This window comes from Coregonus clupeaformis, chromosome 30 (genome assembly GCF_020615455.1).
Source record: "Coregonus clupeaformis isolate EN_2021a chromosome 30, ASM2061545v1, whole genome shotgun sequence".
NCBI classification, from domain to species: Eukaryota; Metazoa; Chordata; class Actinopteri; order Salmoniformes; family Salmonidae; genus Coregonus; species Coregonus clupeaformis.
In genome coordinates this window covers 14496422-14513887 of record NC_059221.1, presented here as the reverse complement: position 1 = coordinate 14513887, position 17466 = coordinate 14496422, and the positions used below count along the sequence as shown (strand labels likewise).

The 17466-nt window shown below is 42.4% G+C and overlaps 2 protein-coding genes across 4 annotated transcripts; both read left to right on the top strand.

Annotated features, from left to right (window-relative positions):
* Positions 1-1495: 1495 nt before the first annotated feature.
* Positions 1496-5322, top strand: mfsd5 (major facilitator superfamily domain containing 5). Of its 2 annotated transcripts, none has more exons than XM_041856706.1 (3): positions 1496-1670; positions 2672-3072; positions 3212-5322. In XM_041856706.1, exons 2-3 carry the CDS (start codon positions 2761-2763, stop codon positions 4349-4351), a joined length of 1452 nt encoding a protein of 483 aa, XP_041712640.1. In that variant the 5' UTR covers positions 1496-1670; positions 2672-2760; the 3' UTR covers positions 4352-5322. The 2 variants fall into 2 exon arrangements, with proteins under 2 accessions (XP_041712640.1, XP_041712641.1); XM_041856707.2 differs by lacking the exon at positions 1496-1670 and adding an exon at positions 1686-1863.
* A 2034-nt stretch (positions 5323-7356) lies between these two features.
* LOC121545842 (protein lifeguard 2-like) lies at positions 7357-16954 on the top strand. Of its 2 annotated transcripts, none has more exons than XM_041856709.1 (12): positions 7357-7626; positions 10820-10940; positions 11050-11156; positions 11359-11423; positions 13276-13329; positions 13419-13469; positions 13605-13644; positions 13825-13862; positions 14318-14405; positions 14552-14647; positions 15310-15363; positions 15468-16954. In XM_041856709.1, exons 1-12 carry the CDS (start codon positions 7612-7614, stop codon positions 15618-15620), a joined length of 882 nt encoding a protein of 293 aa, XP_041712643.1. In that variant the 5' UTR covers positions 7357-7611; the 3' UTR covers positions 15621-16954. The 2 variants fall into 2 exon arrangements, with proteins under 2 accessions (XP_041712643.1, XP_041712642.1); XM_041856708.2 differs by having other exon boundaries at positions 7360-7626; positions 11047-11156.
* Positions 16955-17466: the final 512 nt, after the last annotated feature.

Below are 17466 nucleotides of genomic sequence, written 5' to 3'. Positions count from 1 at the left end.
TTTCTTCTTTGGTGTTCATTCTGTCCTATGAAGAGAAAAAAAATCAACATGTAAACATTAGATGAAGATGTCCTTTTTTATCGTATAGACAGTTTATTACATTTTTTATATCTTTAACACAAAACAACATCCAACATATGAAACAAAAAAACACAAATACAAAACACATATACATAGGGAGATTTTTTCCTGATAAATTATATGCTATTTTATGGCCATGGTATTATTTTGTGTGCCCTTAGTAAGGAAACACAAGAACCATTCCCATATAATTTTTCACCAGCCTCTTTGCTAACATGAGTTCATATGATGTTGTTTTTATCAACATATTCATCCACTCTGTGAACATTGGCTCATTAGAGCTTTTTCAATGTTTCAGGACCAGCCTTAACACAGACACAATACCTAAACATTATATTTTAAATTCTGTCTGGTTAATCCCTCTTATTTAAGCCTCGTCACTCAACAGACAGTCTTGGTGACCTACTGTAGGTCTCCCATGTACTGTGAGGCTTTGTCCCATAGGGTGTGCACAACCGGGCATTCCCACAGTCCCACATTTCCACTCCGGAGCTGATAGTGATAACTGGAGTGGTGTTAAGTGTTGAGGAGGATCAATTGAAGTTGAAGATTCCCAGTGTCTGTGACACCCACCCTTTGGTGCAACGCAGACCCGGTGGAGAGCGTGGTGAAACAGAGAAGACACCGTCTGTACTACTGAACTTTGATGCAGTCTTTACCAGATAAAGTGAAGTTAGGATGTGTCAGTTATCCCGTGAGCGCTTTTGTCCCAAATCCATTACGGTGTTTTAGGTGTCAAGCTTATGGTCATGTGGCAGCAGTGTGTAGGAGGGAGATTCCTAGATGTGAGAAGTGTGCAGGAGGACATGAGACAAAGGAATGTGTAGTATCGGTGGGAAAAGTTGTGTGTGTAAACTGTAGGGGTACCCATGGTGCTGGAAATCAGAGGTGTCCGATGAGAGAAAGGCAGATTGAGGTTGCCAGGATCAGAGTAGTGCAGAAGGTGTCATATGCTGAGGCAGCGAAGAGAGTAGTGGAGGAAGATGGGTCCAGGATCCTAAGAGGATCCCTGTGAGCAGGCCGAGGCCAATAGAGTGATAGAGAGTGATAGGAATAGCAAATCACAGAGGATACGATGTTGTGGTGGCAGCTGCAGAGAAGTACTTGGGTGTACAAGGTTTTACTGCAGAATAGTTACAAGATGTTTTCAAAGATAGTGTCCTGTCCTCCCAGGCTGCTGGCCTGGAGTAGGATCAGATACGGCCAAAGTAGTGGAATAGGGGTGACGTTATAATGGGTGCAGAGTTAGTTGGTATGGCAATTTTTTCACAAAGTGTTATGAATTCATACTACAGCATAGTAGGCTGATACACAGCCAATACAGTAGGTGGCTGTATGCACCTATAACATTTGTTTGCGGACCGCCATAATACCGAAGAAGAAGAAAGCTGAACGCACAATCCGTATAGAGAAAGGCTGCCGATCAGTGGTGAAGTTGTAGTATGTGTAGAACTGCAGCAAAACCCGGAAGTTGGAGGCTGTTGTAGAGCACGATTTATCGAACTTCGAAGCTAGCTAATTCCTTTCTTATTGATTTTAACACGACTTTGAGTATGTAAAGTGGCATGATGCGAGTATCAAACAAGATGGTAAGAAAATCCGTCAGCTTGTTTGTAGCCGATTTGGTGGCTTCACATGGCAAGATGGCTAACTAGCTAGCTATGCTATCTGCCTAGCTCTGGCCCAGTGCAGTTGTCACTAGTTACCAACGCCTCAGTCAAAATGGGATATTTCGTAAAAAATGCATGAAAACAAGAATGTGCTATTTGGGCTTAATTTAAGGTAAGGGTTAGTCATAAGGTTAGCAGTTTGGTTAAGGTTAGGTTTAAAATCAGATTTTTAAGAGGAGGAATTGTAGAAATGGGCGGGGTTTCGCCATAATTATGACTTTGTGGCCTTCAACTCCTTTTCCATTCATGCCTCCATAGTATTTTTTCACGCGTTTGTTTAGTAACAGGTTTCCACATACTTTTGTTACTCACCAAAGTAAAAATGTTGCTGAGGAACTTTGATCTGAATGCCGCCAAAGTAGACTATCTAGCTTTTGTCCTTGCGCATGCGTAGGATGCGCAAGCATCTCGTATACGCATTGACCACACCACCGCTAGACTGGCGGTAAACAAATTGTTCAAAAGTTTAGGTCGTATTTTAGAGAAACGATAGTTTGCACATACATAGAAAAGTTCATCATCACTACAAAAAAATACTATATGGAGGGATAAACGGAAATATGCAGGGCGTTAAAGAAGGCTTTAGCTGCATGTAACGCCCTGGATCAGAGCTACTACTAGCTAGCTGCCTAGGCTAGCTGCTTAACTTGTGAAATATCTGATGGTCGTCAGCAAACTTACGTTGGTAGCCAGTGAGGTTGCCCCTTTACAGATCTTTAGTTCAGTTTTCAGCCTCTGAAAATATCAAACACATTATAGACTAGGCTACATTCTGTCACCATGAAGGATGAGATGACACTAAGCAAACAACTTCTCTGGCAAGTGTGGATGCCACGTTGACATGACCTACCTTATTTGTGTTACCAGATATTCAATATTTCTGTCTTTAAGTAAAGGTTATATCCTCTCTTTCTCCACAGCCTTTGATTAATCCTCCTAGGACTACAAGACAGGAGTAAATCGACCTCCCCCATCCCTTCTCTAACAGTCTCACTTGGACAAACTCACCATGTTGGTGACAGCCTACCTGGCCATCGTGGTCCTACTGGCACTATGTGTCGGTCTGGAGCTCACGGCACGTCGCCTCACCCCACCTCAACCCACCCCCTCTGCCGTGGGCACCAACCCTGCCTTCCGTCGCTTCCAGACCCTGTTCCTAAGAGGCTACCTCCTAGCCCTGTGGGCTGACTGGCTGCAGGGGCCATACCTCTACAAGCTGTACCGTCACTACAGCTTCCTGGAGTCCCAGATAGCCATCCTGTATGTCGTTGGCCTGGCCTCCTGTGTGCTGTTTGCCCCCGTGGCCGGCTGGCTCCCTCAGGTAACAATAACGAAGACCACAAAGTAAATACGTTGTTAGACTTAGTTTTTTAAAATCTCAATAATTGTTTTATGTATTGTTGTATGTATGGCTGTGGCAACTATGTTTTTTATTTAATTTGTCAAATGCATTCATTCAGGTCCTGGGGCGCAGACAGACCTGCCTGCTCTTCTGCGTGGCCTACTCAGCCTGTTGCCTCACCAAGCTATCCCGGGACTACTTTGTCCTTATCGTGGGTCGCATGCTAGGGGGCCTGTCCACCTCTCTGCTCTCCACAGCCTTCGAGGCCTGGTACGTTCATCGACATGTGAACGCCCACGACTTCCCTAAAGAATGGATCCCCAGCACCTTCACCAAGGCTGCTAGCTGGAATCACGGGCTGGCAGTGGGGGCCGGGCTGGTGGCTAACATGCTGGCTGAGTGGCTCCACCTGGGGCCTGTGGCTCCCTTCCTCCTGGCCGTGCCCTGCCTGGGGGCCTGTGGCTGGGTGGTGCTGACTGACTGGGGCCTGGAGGAGGAGGAGGGAGGCCTGGAGGGGGACAACAAGACATCCTTGCTGGGTCCTTCTGCTTCAGTGCCTCTGGCCCGGGCATCTGCACGGGCCCGGTTCTGGCGCAGCTGTCAGGAAGGTCTCCGCTGTCTGTTATCAGACAGACGTGTGATGCTACTAGGAGGTGTCCAGGCTCTGTTTGAGAGTGTACTTTATATATTTGTCTTCCTGTGGACCCCCGTCCTGGACCCCCACGGCCCTCCGCTGGGCATCGTCTTCTCCTGCCTGATGGCAGCCAGTATGGCGGGGTCCCTGCTCTACCGTATGGCCACCTCTACCCGTTACCGCCTCCAGCCTGGTCACCTCCTCTGCTTCTCCATGCTGCTTGCTTTTTTCTCCTTCTTCATGCTAATCTTCTCCACCGCCCCGGGCCAGCCTAGACCGCGCGAGTCCCTGCTGGCCTTCCTGCTGCTGGAGCTGGCTAGTGGCCTCTACTTCCCCGCTGTCAGCTTCCTCCAGGGGAGGGTGATCCCAGAGGAGAAGAGGGCTGGGGTGCTGGCCTGGTTCAGGCTGCCTCTGCACCTTCTGGCCTGCCTGGGGCTCCTGGCTCTCCATGGAGAGGTGTCTGGGACTGGAGGGGGCGAGGGTGGTAGTGGAACTAGAAACATGTTTGGGGGCTGTGCTGTTATGATGCTAGCTGCACTCTTGGCTGTGGTCAGTCTCTTTACACTGGGAAGGAATGATGTGGATCTCAGACTAGAGGGGCCCAAGGGAGAGGGAGAGATATGACATTCAGAAAACTTTATTGTCCCAACATTGGACAATGACTAGGAATACAGTTACTGCTTTGTTGACAGATGAAGACTCATTTGGGAAAGTTAAATAAACTTTTGAGGGACTGAAACCTGACATTTAATCAACCTAGGAGTTACCAATATTAGACAATTATTTAAAATAATCTGGTGTCAGAAAGGTATACATTTTTGGTTACAAGATTCTGATATTTATTTGTTTGAATTTTGTTAACTGGCACTAGAAATTGTTTAGCTATGTTGTTGGGTATATGAAGGAAAATAGTTGATTTTGAGTTATTATGCTGCAGTCTGCGTCATCACTTAGCCTTCTTTTGAAGCATACTCGCACTGACGCACATGCTGGTGTATTAATGTTGTGCCAGTAGGTGGTGCCAGTGTAGCTCCAGGATGTTCTTCATATTCTACCCTGTACATGTTAGTGTTTTATCAACTGCGTTGTTCAGGGTGTAACACTCAGCCATGGCAGAACAGGGCTTACATCACTAGCACAGCTGCTTGCTTCGGCAGAAATATCACCCACTCTCATATCATATAACAAGTACAATATATAAATTCACTCTTACTGTTTATGACTAAAGCAACTGTGAAATCAATCAATGGGCATGTACAGCTACACTTTGGAGTTCTTGCCATTTGTCAGTAGTGTCCAAAAGGGGGAAAAATATTAGAAATGGCTTGTTGCGTGGACCAATATCGGGGTCATTCCATTATCAATGCCTGTTTTGGTATACAAACAGTTGCTATTTTGACTTTTATGGGGCTTGCTAGGTACATTGTAGTAATTAAACACCAATGTTGAGGGTGTTTTAGATTGTGAATGCATACTGAATGTGTCTTGGAGAGGCATGGATATTTGCCTTGGTCCTTTTCTCTTTACGTTCTCCTCCAGAACCTTCAGTAAAATAGGGCATATTGTAAATATGGAATAAATACGATTTTAATACAGTCTGTCATTTTGTGATCCTTTGAATTGCAGTGATAAGATTTAGGTTGTGATACTACACATGCACTCACCGTCCAGTTTATTAGGTACAACACCCCGTTCACAAAAATGGATCGCTCCTACAGACAGTGAGTCACGTGGCCGTGACTTGTTATATAAAGCCGGCAAACAAAGGGGTGTAATGGGTTCGCACTCGAAAAGTTGTCGCATAAAGCAGACGTTTCGGCTTTACAGCCTTCTACAATTTAATTTCTATCTGCCAATCAGGGATGTGGCTTTTCTGGTCTACCTGTATAGAAGTTAGTCACAAAGAAATACAGAATTATAGGGTATGGGATCAGGCACGAAGGGCAACTCACAAATCAATCGTCCCAGGTGTCCGCTCACCTAAATACATCATGTCAATTCAAGGACATCAGGCAAAGCTGTTCATAAACGATATGATAAATCTGAATTTCTTTGTGACTAATTTGTATACAGGTAGACCAGAAAAGCCACAACCCTGATTAGAAGCACCCGCTGCTCATCTATTGTTCTTTACAATGCTGTTTTGAAATTGTACCTACAAACGTCTGTACGCTATCCCTAATGCAGTGAAAATAATGAAGTAAGCATTATGTGACAACTTTTTGAGTGCGAACCCATTACACCCATTTGTTTGTCTGAATTCGTGGGTTTTACGCACCAGCCAAGCTTCTGGGAGAGCGCTATGGTTGTCTTTTATATAAAGCAGGCAGACAGTCTGATCATCAGTGCCAGGCGCGCCGGATCCAGTATCTCAGAAACTGCCGCCCTGTTGGGCTTTTCACGCACAACAGTGTAGGGTTTACTTAGAATGGGCGAAAACAGCTTGCTGATGAGAGAGGTCGAAGGAGAATGGCAAGAATCGTGCAAGCTAACAGGAGGGCCACAAACAATCAAATAATGGCACAGTGGTGTGCAGGAAGTAGGGGTGCTGAGGGTGCTGCAGCACCTCCTGATAAATCGAAATTAAAACATTTATAATAACGTTGACAGCACCCCCAACCCAAAACATCTTCCTGAGGCCACGGTTGTGCAGAACGGCATCACGAAACGCACAACTCGTCGATCCTTGTCACGGATGGGCTATTGCAGCAGACTACCACAACGGGTTCCACTCCTATCAGCTAAAGACAAGAAGAAGCGGATCCAGCGGGCACGTGATCACCAACACTGGGCAATTGAGGAGTGGAAAGACATTGCCTGGAACATGACTGTGAGTTCAGTTTACTTGAGTGGCCAGTGCAGTCCCCAGACCTCAACCCAATAGAGCATATTTGGGATGAGCTGTAACGGGCTGTTTGCAGTATTAATGTACCGCCGTCCAATCTGCAGCAACTGCGTGATGCCATCGCGTCAGCATGGACCAACATCCCTGTGGAGGTTTCCGACACCTTGTAGAATACCCCGAAGAATTCAGGCTGTTCTGGAGGCAAAGGGGGGTCTGACCCGGTACTAGATGGGTGTACCTAATAAACTGTCCGGTGTATGTAGATAAAATGCAGGCCTATTCTACAGTCTTACATTAATGTTTTTTTTAGTAGGGGCTTCTAGTATTTTCATGAATGTTTGTAGCCTTTCATGAATTAATGTAGAATGCTGCATCAGTGAATTACCTAAAAATAGAACATTTTATACCAGTGATGCTTTTTCTTGCTCTTTAGTTAATGGAGAAAATATGTATGTGATGTCAAAACGAGAGGAGAAAAAAAAGTTTATATTTTTTGCATAAGTGCTACTGACAGGGATGTAGAGGGCAAACATGTAACTTTCAGATCATGTATTCCCTTCTACGTCACCCTCTCTCTTTTTTTACTGCAGACCAAATATTCCAGTTCTCTCTGGCCCTATCCTCACTTGAGCAACGTACTGATACAACATCTGTCCACCCCTTTTTGCCAAGCGGTTTGGTAGAGTCCAAGCTTCCCACAGCACTGCTGCTTCACCTGGATGTTGCTAGAATGTTCCTTTTTTGTGGTGGGGGGGTCTGTGAGAATCCTAACTGCGTGGGCTGTTGGATTAAGCCACTGCTGCAGCATCAGAAGGGGTTTAATCTACAAGAAGCAGCAGCAGAGAGAGACGCTATTTCCCAGGCTCTATCTTACCTAGTGTCAGTTCTTTTATTTGACTGTACAAGAACTGCTGGGCATCAAGGATACTACATACAAGAGGATAGAATATCAAGGAAGGAGGAAAGCGGAGCTTCTTTGACTGGAGCAGAGAGATAAATAAAGCATCAGTGTCTGCTGCAGACACCAGACACAGCCATTATGACCCAGGGCAAGGTAAGGGCCTTACAGACACATTCTATAGATCTCATTCTATCCTCATTCATTCCATGCTCATTCTGCAGTAAATCCACAGTAAAAAGGGAAGATTATTGGCTTATATTTTATTTCAGTGCGTGTGGTCCACAATGTTATGTAATCATTGTGGCAGCATGTACGTAGGCTGTATCTGTCGCTCCATCCTCTCATCTGCCTCTATTGAGAAGCTAATCTCATTGTGTTGCTCAGTAATGATGCAACGTCTTCAGCAGCAGAGAATAGTATTGTCATCAGGGAATGTCAGAGCGAATGAAATGACAGCTATAAACTAGATTGTATGGAGATAGAGAGAGGGTCATGTTTAGCCTGTGTCACTATCCTTCAGTCCAGAGACACGGACGTACCACTCCCCCCATTGTATAAAACCTTAAATGTTGCTGTTATGTATTGACTCAAAGCTGATGAAGTTAAAGAAATAGAATTAGCCTACCTGTACTAATGACTGTAAATGAAATCACAATAGACTACTAATTCTATTTTTATGCAGGAAATATGGAGAGAGAGAGGAGATGGATATTCATATTCATTGGTACATTCATTAGCCATCTGGACAGTGTTGTGTAATGATGACTCATTCACTGATCATGGAACGTCTACACCCAGAGTGTGGAGCTAAGCTACAGCAGAGGGCTCGTCTAAGGACTGATCTCAGTCCACATCTTACAGTCAGCAATCAGAGAATCAGATCAGATTTCAAATTAGTCCCAAATTGTGAATCTGAATTCATCGTATTTGCTTTTAGAATGTGAATTGTTGTTATTGTTGTTAAAAAAGGAATTTGGATTTATAAGTTGGGCCTAATTTCGGCTCAAGTTTCTCAGTTGATTAGAGAGTGGCTCATTATCATCCTCTTTAAAAATTTATTTGATTTATTATTATTATTATTTTATTTAGGGGGTAGATCAGCTTTAATATTGCAGATAGATTGTAACTTCCATCAATGTAATTGTCTGCATCACTTCCAATCCCCCATATGGTTTTTTCTCTCGCATATATATATATATATATATATATATATATATATAACAAGTACATTTACATTTACATATACATATATATACAGTGGGGGAAAAAAGTATTTAGTCAGCCACCAATTGTGCAAGTTCTCCCACTTAAAAAGATGAGAGAGGCCTGTAATTTTCATCATAGGTACACGTCAACTATAACAGACAAACTGAGAAAAAAAATGCAGAAAATCACATTGTAGGATTTTTTATGAATTTATTTGCAAATTATGGTGGAAAATAAGTATTTGGTCACCTACAAACAAGCAAGATTTCTGGCTCTCACAGACCTGTAACTTCTTCTTTAAGAGGCTCCTCTGTCCTCCACTTGTTACCTGTATTAATGGCACCTGTTTGAACTTGTTATCAGTATAAAAGACACCTGTCCACAACCTCAAACAGTCACACTCCAAACTCCACTATGGCCAAGACCAAAGAGCTGTCAAAGGACACCAGAAACAAAATTGTAGACCTGCACCAGGCTGGGAAGACTGAATCTGCAATAGGTAAGCAGCTTGGTTTGAAGAAATCAACTGTGGGAGCAATTATTAGGAAATGGAAGACATACAAGACCACTGATAATCTCCCTCGATCTGGAGCTCCACGCAAGATCTCACCCCGTGGGGTCAAAATGATCACAAGAACGGTGAGCAAAAATCCCAGAACCACACGGGGGGACCTAGTGAATGACCTGCAGAGAGCTGGGACCAAAGTAACAAAGCCTACCATCAGTAACACACTACGCCGCCAGGGACTCAAATCCTGCAGTGCCAGACGTGTCCCACTGCTTAAGCCAGTACATGTCCAGGCCCGTCTGAAGTTTGCTAGAGTGCATTTGGATGATCCAGAAGAGGATTGGGAGAATGTCAGATGAAACCAAAATAGAACTTTTTGGTAAAAACTCAACTCGTCGTGTTTGGAGGACAAAGAATGCTGAGTTGCATCCAAAGAACACCATACCTACTGTGAAGTATGGGGGTGGAAACATCATGCTTTGGGGCTGTTTTTCTGCAAAGGGACCAGGACGACTGATCCGTGTAAAGGAAAGAATGAATGGGGCCATGTATCATGAGATTTTGAGTGAAAACCTCCTTCCATCAGCAAGGGCATTGAAGATGAAACGTGGCTGGGTCTTTCAACATGACAATGATCCCAAACACACTGCCCGGGCAACGAAGGAGTGGCTTCGTAAGAAGCATTTCAAGGTCCTGGAGTCTCCAGATCTCAATCCCATAGAAAATCTTTGGAGGGAGTTGAAAGTCCGTGTTGCCCAGCGACAGCCCCAAAACATCACTGCTCTAGAGGAGATCTGCATAAAGGAATGGGCCAAAATACCAGCAACAGTGTGTGAAAACCTTGTGAAGACTTACAGAAAACGTTTGACCTGTGTCATTGCCAACAAAGGGCATATAACAAAGTATTGAGAAACTTTTGTTATTGACCAAATACTTATTTTCCACCATAATTTGCAAATAAAATCATAAAAAATCCTACAATGTGATTTTCTGGATTTTTTCCCCTAATTTTGTCTGTCATAGTTGACGTGTACCTATGATGAAAATTACAGGCCTCTCTCATCTTTTTAAGTGGGAGAACTTGCACAATTGGTGGCTGACTAAATACTTTTTTTCCCCACTGTATATATATATATATATATATACATATCCTTTAAAAAAATATATTTCCCTTTATTCCTTTCATTACTTTCCAACCCCACCACCCCTTCCCTAATTGGAGTAAACTAGTGAACAACAATGCTTAGGCCTCTACTTCCAGCTTATACATACTATATACATTTTATGGACACAGTCAATTTTACAATAATTCTATTTTGTTTGTTTTTACTCCAGAACTTCCTCTACCCTCAACCTCTCCGATCATTTTCATGATGTCCATCCGGTTTGCTTCTATATGCCATATCTTTCTAACTCTGCTCTTTCACAAAAGCTCTATTTCTAAACATTTACATTTACATTTTAAACACCATCCATATTGGATTTCTATTTGCCATATATTTTTCAACTGTACTGTGATGTTTTACAAACGTTCTGAACCTTTCTAATCATCCTCTGTTGGTTATTAAAATGTATTTTATTTCCAGACAGCTATTTAGTCCTGATTGGTGATCTTATGTTATGTACCCACAGCTTTCAGTCGCAAACAAGGCTGCTGAAGCAGGAGAGAAGCAGTATGGCACTTCAAGTGGAGAAGCAGGAGGGCCACCGGCCCCTCCCACTTATGAGGAGGCCACTGGCGCAAGTGAGAAAGGTATGTCAGTGTGGCAGAAACTTCACTCCGCTCTCTTTATAAACATAAGTGTGAAAAATAACTGACCATTTACTGTGTGTGTGTGTGTTTGTGTTGAACTTGTCAGCAGGCGTCAGTGGCAGCCCCTGTTACAGCGGGGCCTATCCTGGTGATGGGGAGATGCTCACAGAATTCAGCTGGAGTGATAAAAACATCAGACGGATCTTTATCCGCAAGGTAGGCTATGACTATAGCTATTACTACCTTATTACAACCCTATTACTATATTATTACCCTATTACATAGCACTACCTATACAAGCCTATTACTACATTATTACTACCGTATGTTAAGGCCATACAGATACTGTATGCTATTCTTAAACTGTATTTTTCATTACCTCCTTTCAGTTGTCTTTTTTTTCGTTACCACTGTTTAGGTTTACGCCATCTTGATGATTCAACTTCTTGTCACTCTTTCCATTGTGGCTCTCTTCACATTCTGGTAAGTTTTCTAATACCTCCAAATATGGATGCTACTCTCCATCCTTCAATAGTTTTATCTGGTCAGGCAATAGATGGTCATGAAAATCACAGGAAATCCTACACTTTGATACAGTAATGTTAAATCACTGTGCACCAGCCATGAACCTGTCACAGGTACTAAATAGGAAGCAGCAGAGCTAGAACATTTACCATAACAGGCAGGAAAGTGCCTTCAGAAAGTATTCAGACCACTTGACTTTTTTCCACATTTTGTTACATTACAGCATTATTCTAAAATTGATTAAATTGTTTTTAATCAGTACCCCATTGTGACAAAGCAAAAACAGTTTTTTTGAAAATGTTGCTAATTTATATTTAAAGAAAAAAGGAAATATGACATTTACATAAGTATTTAGACCCTTTACTCAGTACTTTGCTGAAGCACCTTTGGCAGCGATTACAGCCTCGAGTCTTCTTGGGTATGACGCTACCAGCTTGGCACACCTGTATTTGGGGAGATTCTCCCATTCTTCTCTGCAGATCCTCTCAAGCTCTGTCAGGTTGGATGGGAAGCATTGATGCACAGCTATTTTCAGGTCTCTCCAGAGATGTTCGATCGGGTTCAAGTCCGGGCTCTGGCTGGGCCACTCAAGGACATTCAGAGACTTGTCCCGAAGCCACTCCTGCGTTGTCTTGGCTGTGTGCTTAGGGTCATTGTCCTGTTGGAACGTGAACCTTCGCCCCAGTCTGAGGTCCTGAGCAGGGTTTCATCAAGGATCTCTCTGTACTTTGCTCCGTTCATCTTTGCCTCGATCCTGACTAGCCTCCCAGTCCCTGCTGCTGAAAAACATCCCCAAAGCATGATGCTGCCACCACCCTGCTTCACAGTAGGAATGGTGCCAGGTTTCCTCCAGACATGACGCTTGGCATTCAGGCCAAAGAGTTCAATCATAGATTCATCAGACCAGTGAATCTTGTTTCTCATGGTCTGAGAATCTTTAGGTGCCTTTTGGCAAACTCCAAGCGGGCTGTCATGTGCCTTTTACTGAGGAGTGGCTTCCGTCTGGCCACTCTACCATAAAGGCTTGATTGGTGGAATGCTGCAGAGATGATTGTCCTTCTGGAAGGTTCTCCCATCTCCACAGAGGAACTCTAGAGCTCTGTCAGAGTGACCATCGGGTTGTTGGTCACCTCCCTGACCAAGGCCCTTCTCCCCAGCCGGCCACCCACCTCAGTTTGGCTGTGTGGCCAGCTCTAGGAAGAGTCTTGGTGGTTCCAAACTTCTTCCATTTAAGAATAATGGAGGCCACTGTGTTCTTGGGGACCTTCAATGCTGCAGAAATGTTTTGGTACCCTTCCCCAGATCTGTGCCTCAACACAATCCTGTCTCGGAGCTCTACGGACAATTCCTTCGACCACATGGCTTGGTTTTCGCTCTGACATGCACTGTCAACTGTGGGACCTTATATAGACAGGTGTGTGCCTTACCAAATCATGTCAAATCAATTGAATTAACCACAGATGGACTCCAATCAAGTTGTAGAAACATCTCAAGGATGATCAATGGAAACAGGACGCACTTGAGCTCAATTTCAAGTCTCAGAGCAAAGGGTCTGAATACTTATGTAAATAAGGTATTTCTGTTTTTTATTTTTAATACATTTGCAAAAATGTCTAAAAACCTGTTTTCGCTTTGTCATTATGGGGTATTGTGTAGATTGTTTTTATTTCATTTTAGAATAAGGCTGTAACGTAACTAAATGTGGGAAAAGTCAAGGGGTCTGAATACTTTCCGAAGTCACTGTAACAAGTACTTTGAGGAAAATGGGCAAACATTGCATATTTACAATCCTTTTTGGTTCCTTCATCAGTGAACCAGTGAAGAACTACATTCAGTCCAACCCTGGATGGTACTGGGCTTCTTAGTAAGTCACAGCTTTGATCTTGCATAGATCATTACTATGTTGATTTAATTCTGAAAGTACTAAAATATATGTGTTATTTATTTACACAGTGCTGTGTTCTTTGTCACATATATTACACTCGTCTGCTGTCCTGGACCAAGGTGAGTTTACAATGTTAATGTGTGTGGTTAACACAACTTCAGTTAATATGATAATAGAGAATGTATAATTTTAGCAGAATCTAACAACAGTACTTAAGTACAGTACTTATTATGTTTGATTACTATTTCCTATAGGAGACAGTTTCCATGGAATCTGATCCTGCTCGCCATCTTTGTAAGTATCATATAGTGTTTGAAACAATCCATATCTTTAGAAAATGTATACACATTGTCTAAAGACAATGGAGGGGGCTAGACTTTAAAATACTACACATAATTCAGAATCACAGACTTTTCCTTTGAGTGTAACCCCTCTTTCTAATGTTTCTTTACTTTGTAATCTCTCCTGTTGCAGACCCTCTCTCTCTCCTATATGACAGGGATGCTATCCAGGTACTGTCTCCCATAGCTGTGTCTACAGTTTGTTTGTCTCTGTTGTCCACTATGTTTTGCATGCCTGCTTCTTCAGACTTTCAGTATGGCTAGCATGATGGTTTTTGCAGCCAGGTAAACTGCTAATGTGTTACATTAAAATTCAGCTAAGTTCTTGGTGAACAGCTAATACGTAGAATCAGGTGTGCTAAATTCGTGTATGGGATGGTAAATCTCCAGGAAGAGGCTTGGGCAGCCCTGCATTAACCTGTGTCAGTGTCGATCAGATATGCTAAAGGTATACATGGGCTTACTAACACTGTTGTACATTTTAGGCTTGCTTAGTTACTGTGTATTCACCAACATAAGTCATTAATATGTTATTCCTGTATAAAAAAACAATTTGAGTATGTCATTTCTTAGTAAATAAATACTTGGCAAATAATTTCTTTATCATTTCTTCCCCCCTTTAATAGTTATTACAACACCAAGTCAGTGGTGATGTGTTTGGGTATTACTGCTATGGTCTGTCTTACCGTCACTCTCGTCAGCTTCCAAACTAAGGTCAGTCTGCCTGCGAAAAAGGACATTCTATAATTTAATAGGATCTCTGTGCTTCTGTAATTCACCATTTGTTATAGGTTGTTCCCTTTTCTCATGGCCAAGTTACCTCCTTTTTTCTGTCCTATCTTCCCGTTTTTCCTATTCAGTTTGATGTGACATCATGCCAAGGTGTATTGTTTACCTTCTGCATGGTCATGATGGTGTCTGGACTGGTCCTGGCCATCGCCTTGCCCTACGGATATGTAAGTAATAATAATAATAATAATAATACACTTTTATTTGTAGAGCACATTGTCATACATGAAAGCCTGCAAATCAAAGTGCTATACATAGTAGGAAGTAAAACTACCCTAATCAGAAACGATATAATTAATGAGGTGAATAAGTAAATGCAGGTGGAGACTAACACAAGGAATTAGACAGAGCTCTCTAAGGCTGTGTTTAGACAGGCAGCCAATTCTGTTCTTTTTTACATTTACATTTACATTTTAGTCATTTAGCAGACGCTCTTATCCAGAGCGACTTACAGTTAGTGAGTGCATACATTATTCTTTTTTAATTTCTTCATACTGGCCCCCCGTGGGATTCGAACCCACAACCCTGGCGTTGCAAACGCCATGCTCTACCAACTGAGCTACATCCCTGCCGGCCATTCCCTCCCATACCCTGGACGACGCTGGGCCAATTGTGCGCCGCCCCATGGGTCTCCCGGTCGCGGCCTCATTATTCTTTTGACCAAACAGATCAGATCTTTTCACATCAGACCTTTTTCAGAGCTGATCTGATTTGTCTGAAGACCAATTAGTGGAAAAAAGATCAAGCCTACAGCTGGGTCAGATCTAATTGAATGTGTTGGATATGATATCATTTTCTAGAGATATAATAGCAGCTTTTTTGTGCTCAGGTGCCCTGGGTGCATGGTGTCTATGGTGCCTTGGGAGCGTTACTGTTTACCATGGTAAGTGTAAAACCTATATAGTCTGTTTTACTTAACAGTCCATCAACGACAAAGAGAGATGTACAACTACTATAATACTTCAACTCTTTTCTTCTCTGTTTCAGTTTTTGGCGTTTGACACCCAGCTACTGATGGGGAACAAGCGCTACACAATAAGTCCAGAGGAATACGTCTTTGCCACTCTCAACATCTACCTAGATATCATCTACATCTTCTCCTTCTTCCTCTCACTGTTTGGAACAGAGAGGACAAACTGAATCCACCTCCAGGCCAGCATCACAGCTTTTCCATCTAAACAGGTCCCGTATTCATAGTCTCAGAGTAGTAGTGCTGATCTAGGATCAGCTTTGCCATTTAGATCATGGTGAATAGTATTATACATACAGGGGGGATATGATCCTAGGTCAGCACTACTCGGAGACACTGTGTGAATAAAGGCTCTGATCTCACCATCATGATGTACTGTACACAACCTATAGATCCTTGATTCTTGATCCACCACCTCTTCCCACAGTCTCAGCTTAGTGTGATCCTCCTTCCCCCTCTAGCATGATATGGACCTATACTACTGTATTGTCTGCTTAGCTGTCAATCTCCAGAATGTACAGTACTTTTCACCCATAGGGTCGGCGATCTATAGAATTCCATTGCTAACGGTAGATAGGTGTGAAAAACACATGCTAAATACTGAGTCTCAGTCTAAAAGCTTTAACTGTAGGTGTTTCTGTCTTATGCAGATGTGATGTCTTGCGTTCTCCTGTCTTTTAACAACAACAGTCATTTATGACACTGCTCTACAGGAGATTATCACCTCTTATGAAGAGGAACTCAAAGTATCTGCCCTAAATGCATGAATATCTGAATATCTTTCAGTGTAGCAACGTAGACATCATGTAGTTTTCATCTTTGTTCTTAGTTCATCAGTAGTGCACTAGGCTACATCCAGTTACATCAGTGTATAACACATTGTGATGACCCTCAGCTTTAGAGTAGAGAGAGAGAGTAAAGTATTACTTTATTGAAATTGTTTTTATCACTCAGCATCATCAATAAATTAAAAAGGACAAGACACATATCAATGACAAACAAAACAAATGAAAACACATATTAAGACACATATAAATCAATGGCACCTGTCGTTTGTTGTTTCTCTAATGCCTGTCTTCCAGTCTGTCAACTCTTAGCCTACTGGTTGAAATCTCAAACTAACATAAGATCCGGAGCATGAAGGCAATTCAATCCAATTCTGATTTAATTTGAATGTAGACTAATTGCTTGGCTTTCCTTGGCTGCTTTTCACTATAAAAGCAAGTTAATCAAGTTGCACTAAAACTGGAGATATAATGCAATCCTGTCAATATGATGAGCCATAGTCCAATGATGTCAGTAGGGGTTTACTCACTAACCTTGTCTTTCTTTGTAACATTCTGTTCTGTATTATTGTGTTGTGTTAACACACCCCTCCGTGTTACAATTTTCCAGCAAGGTTGGCTGCTATTTAACTCTTAAGTTTTCATTTATTTACAGATAGCTAAACCAGAGTCATCCCACTGGGCACAGATGTCAATTCAATTTCTATTCCACGTTGGTTCAACATAATTTTGTTGAAATGAAGTGGAAACAACGTTGATTCAACCAGTGTGCCCAGTGGGATTTATTTAGAATCTAAATATATGGCTCTGGGACTGGGTTAAACCAATGACTTGATACACATGCTTTGCTAAGCATGTTTTGGGGGCCAATCTGGAAACCTTTTACAATGTGAGGATGTGGAAAATTAATGTATTTGGTCCAGTAGTTATTCAGCGCCCTATGTAATTATTGGGAGAGTGACACATTGTTGTTGTTTTGGCTCTGTACTCCAGCGCTTTCGATTTGAAATTATACAAAGGTATTGGGACAAATTTACTTATGTATACTAAAGTAGTCAACAGTTTAGTATTTGGTCCCACATTCCTAGCATGCAATGATTAAATCAAGCTTGTGACTCTACAAACTTGTTGGATGCATTTGCTGTTTGTTTTGGTTGTCTTTCAGATTATTTTGTGCCCAATAGAAATGAATGGTAAATAATGTATTGTGTGATTTTAGAATCACTTTTAT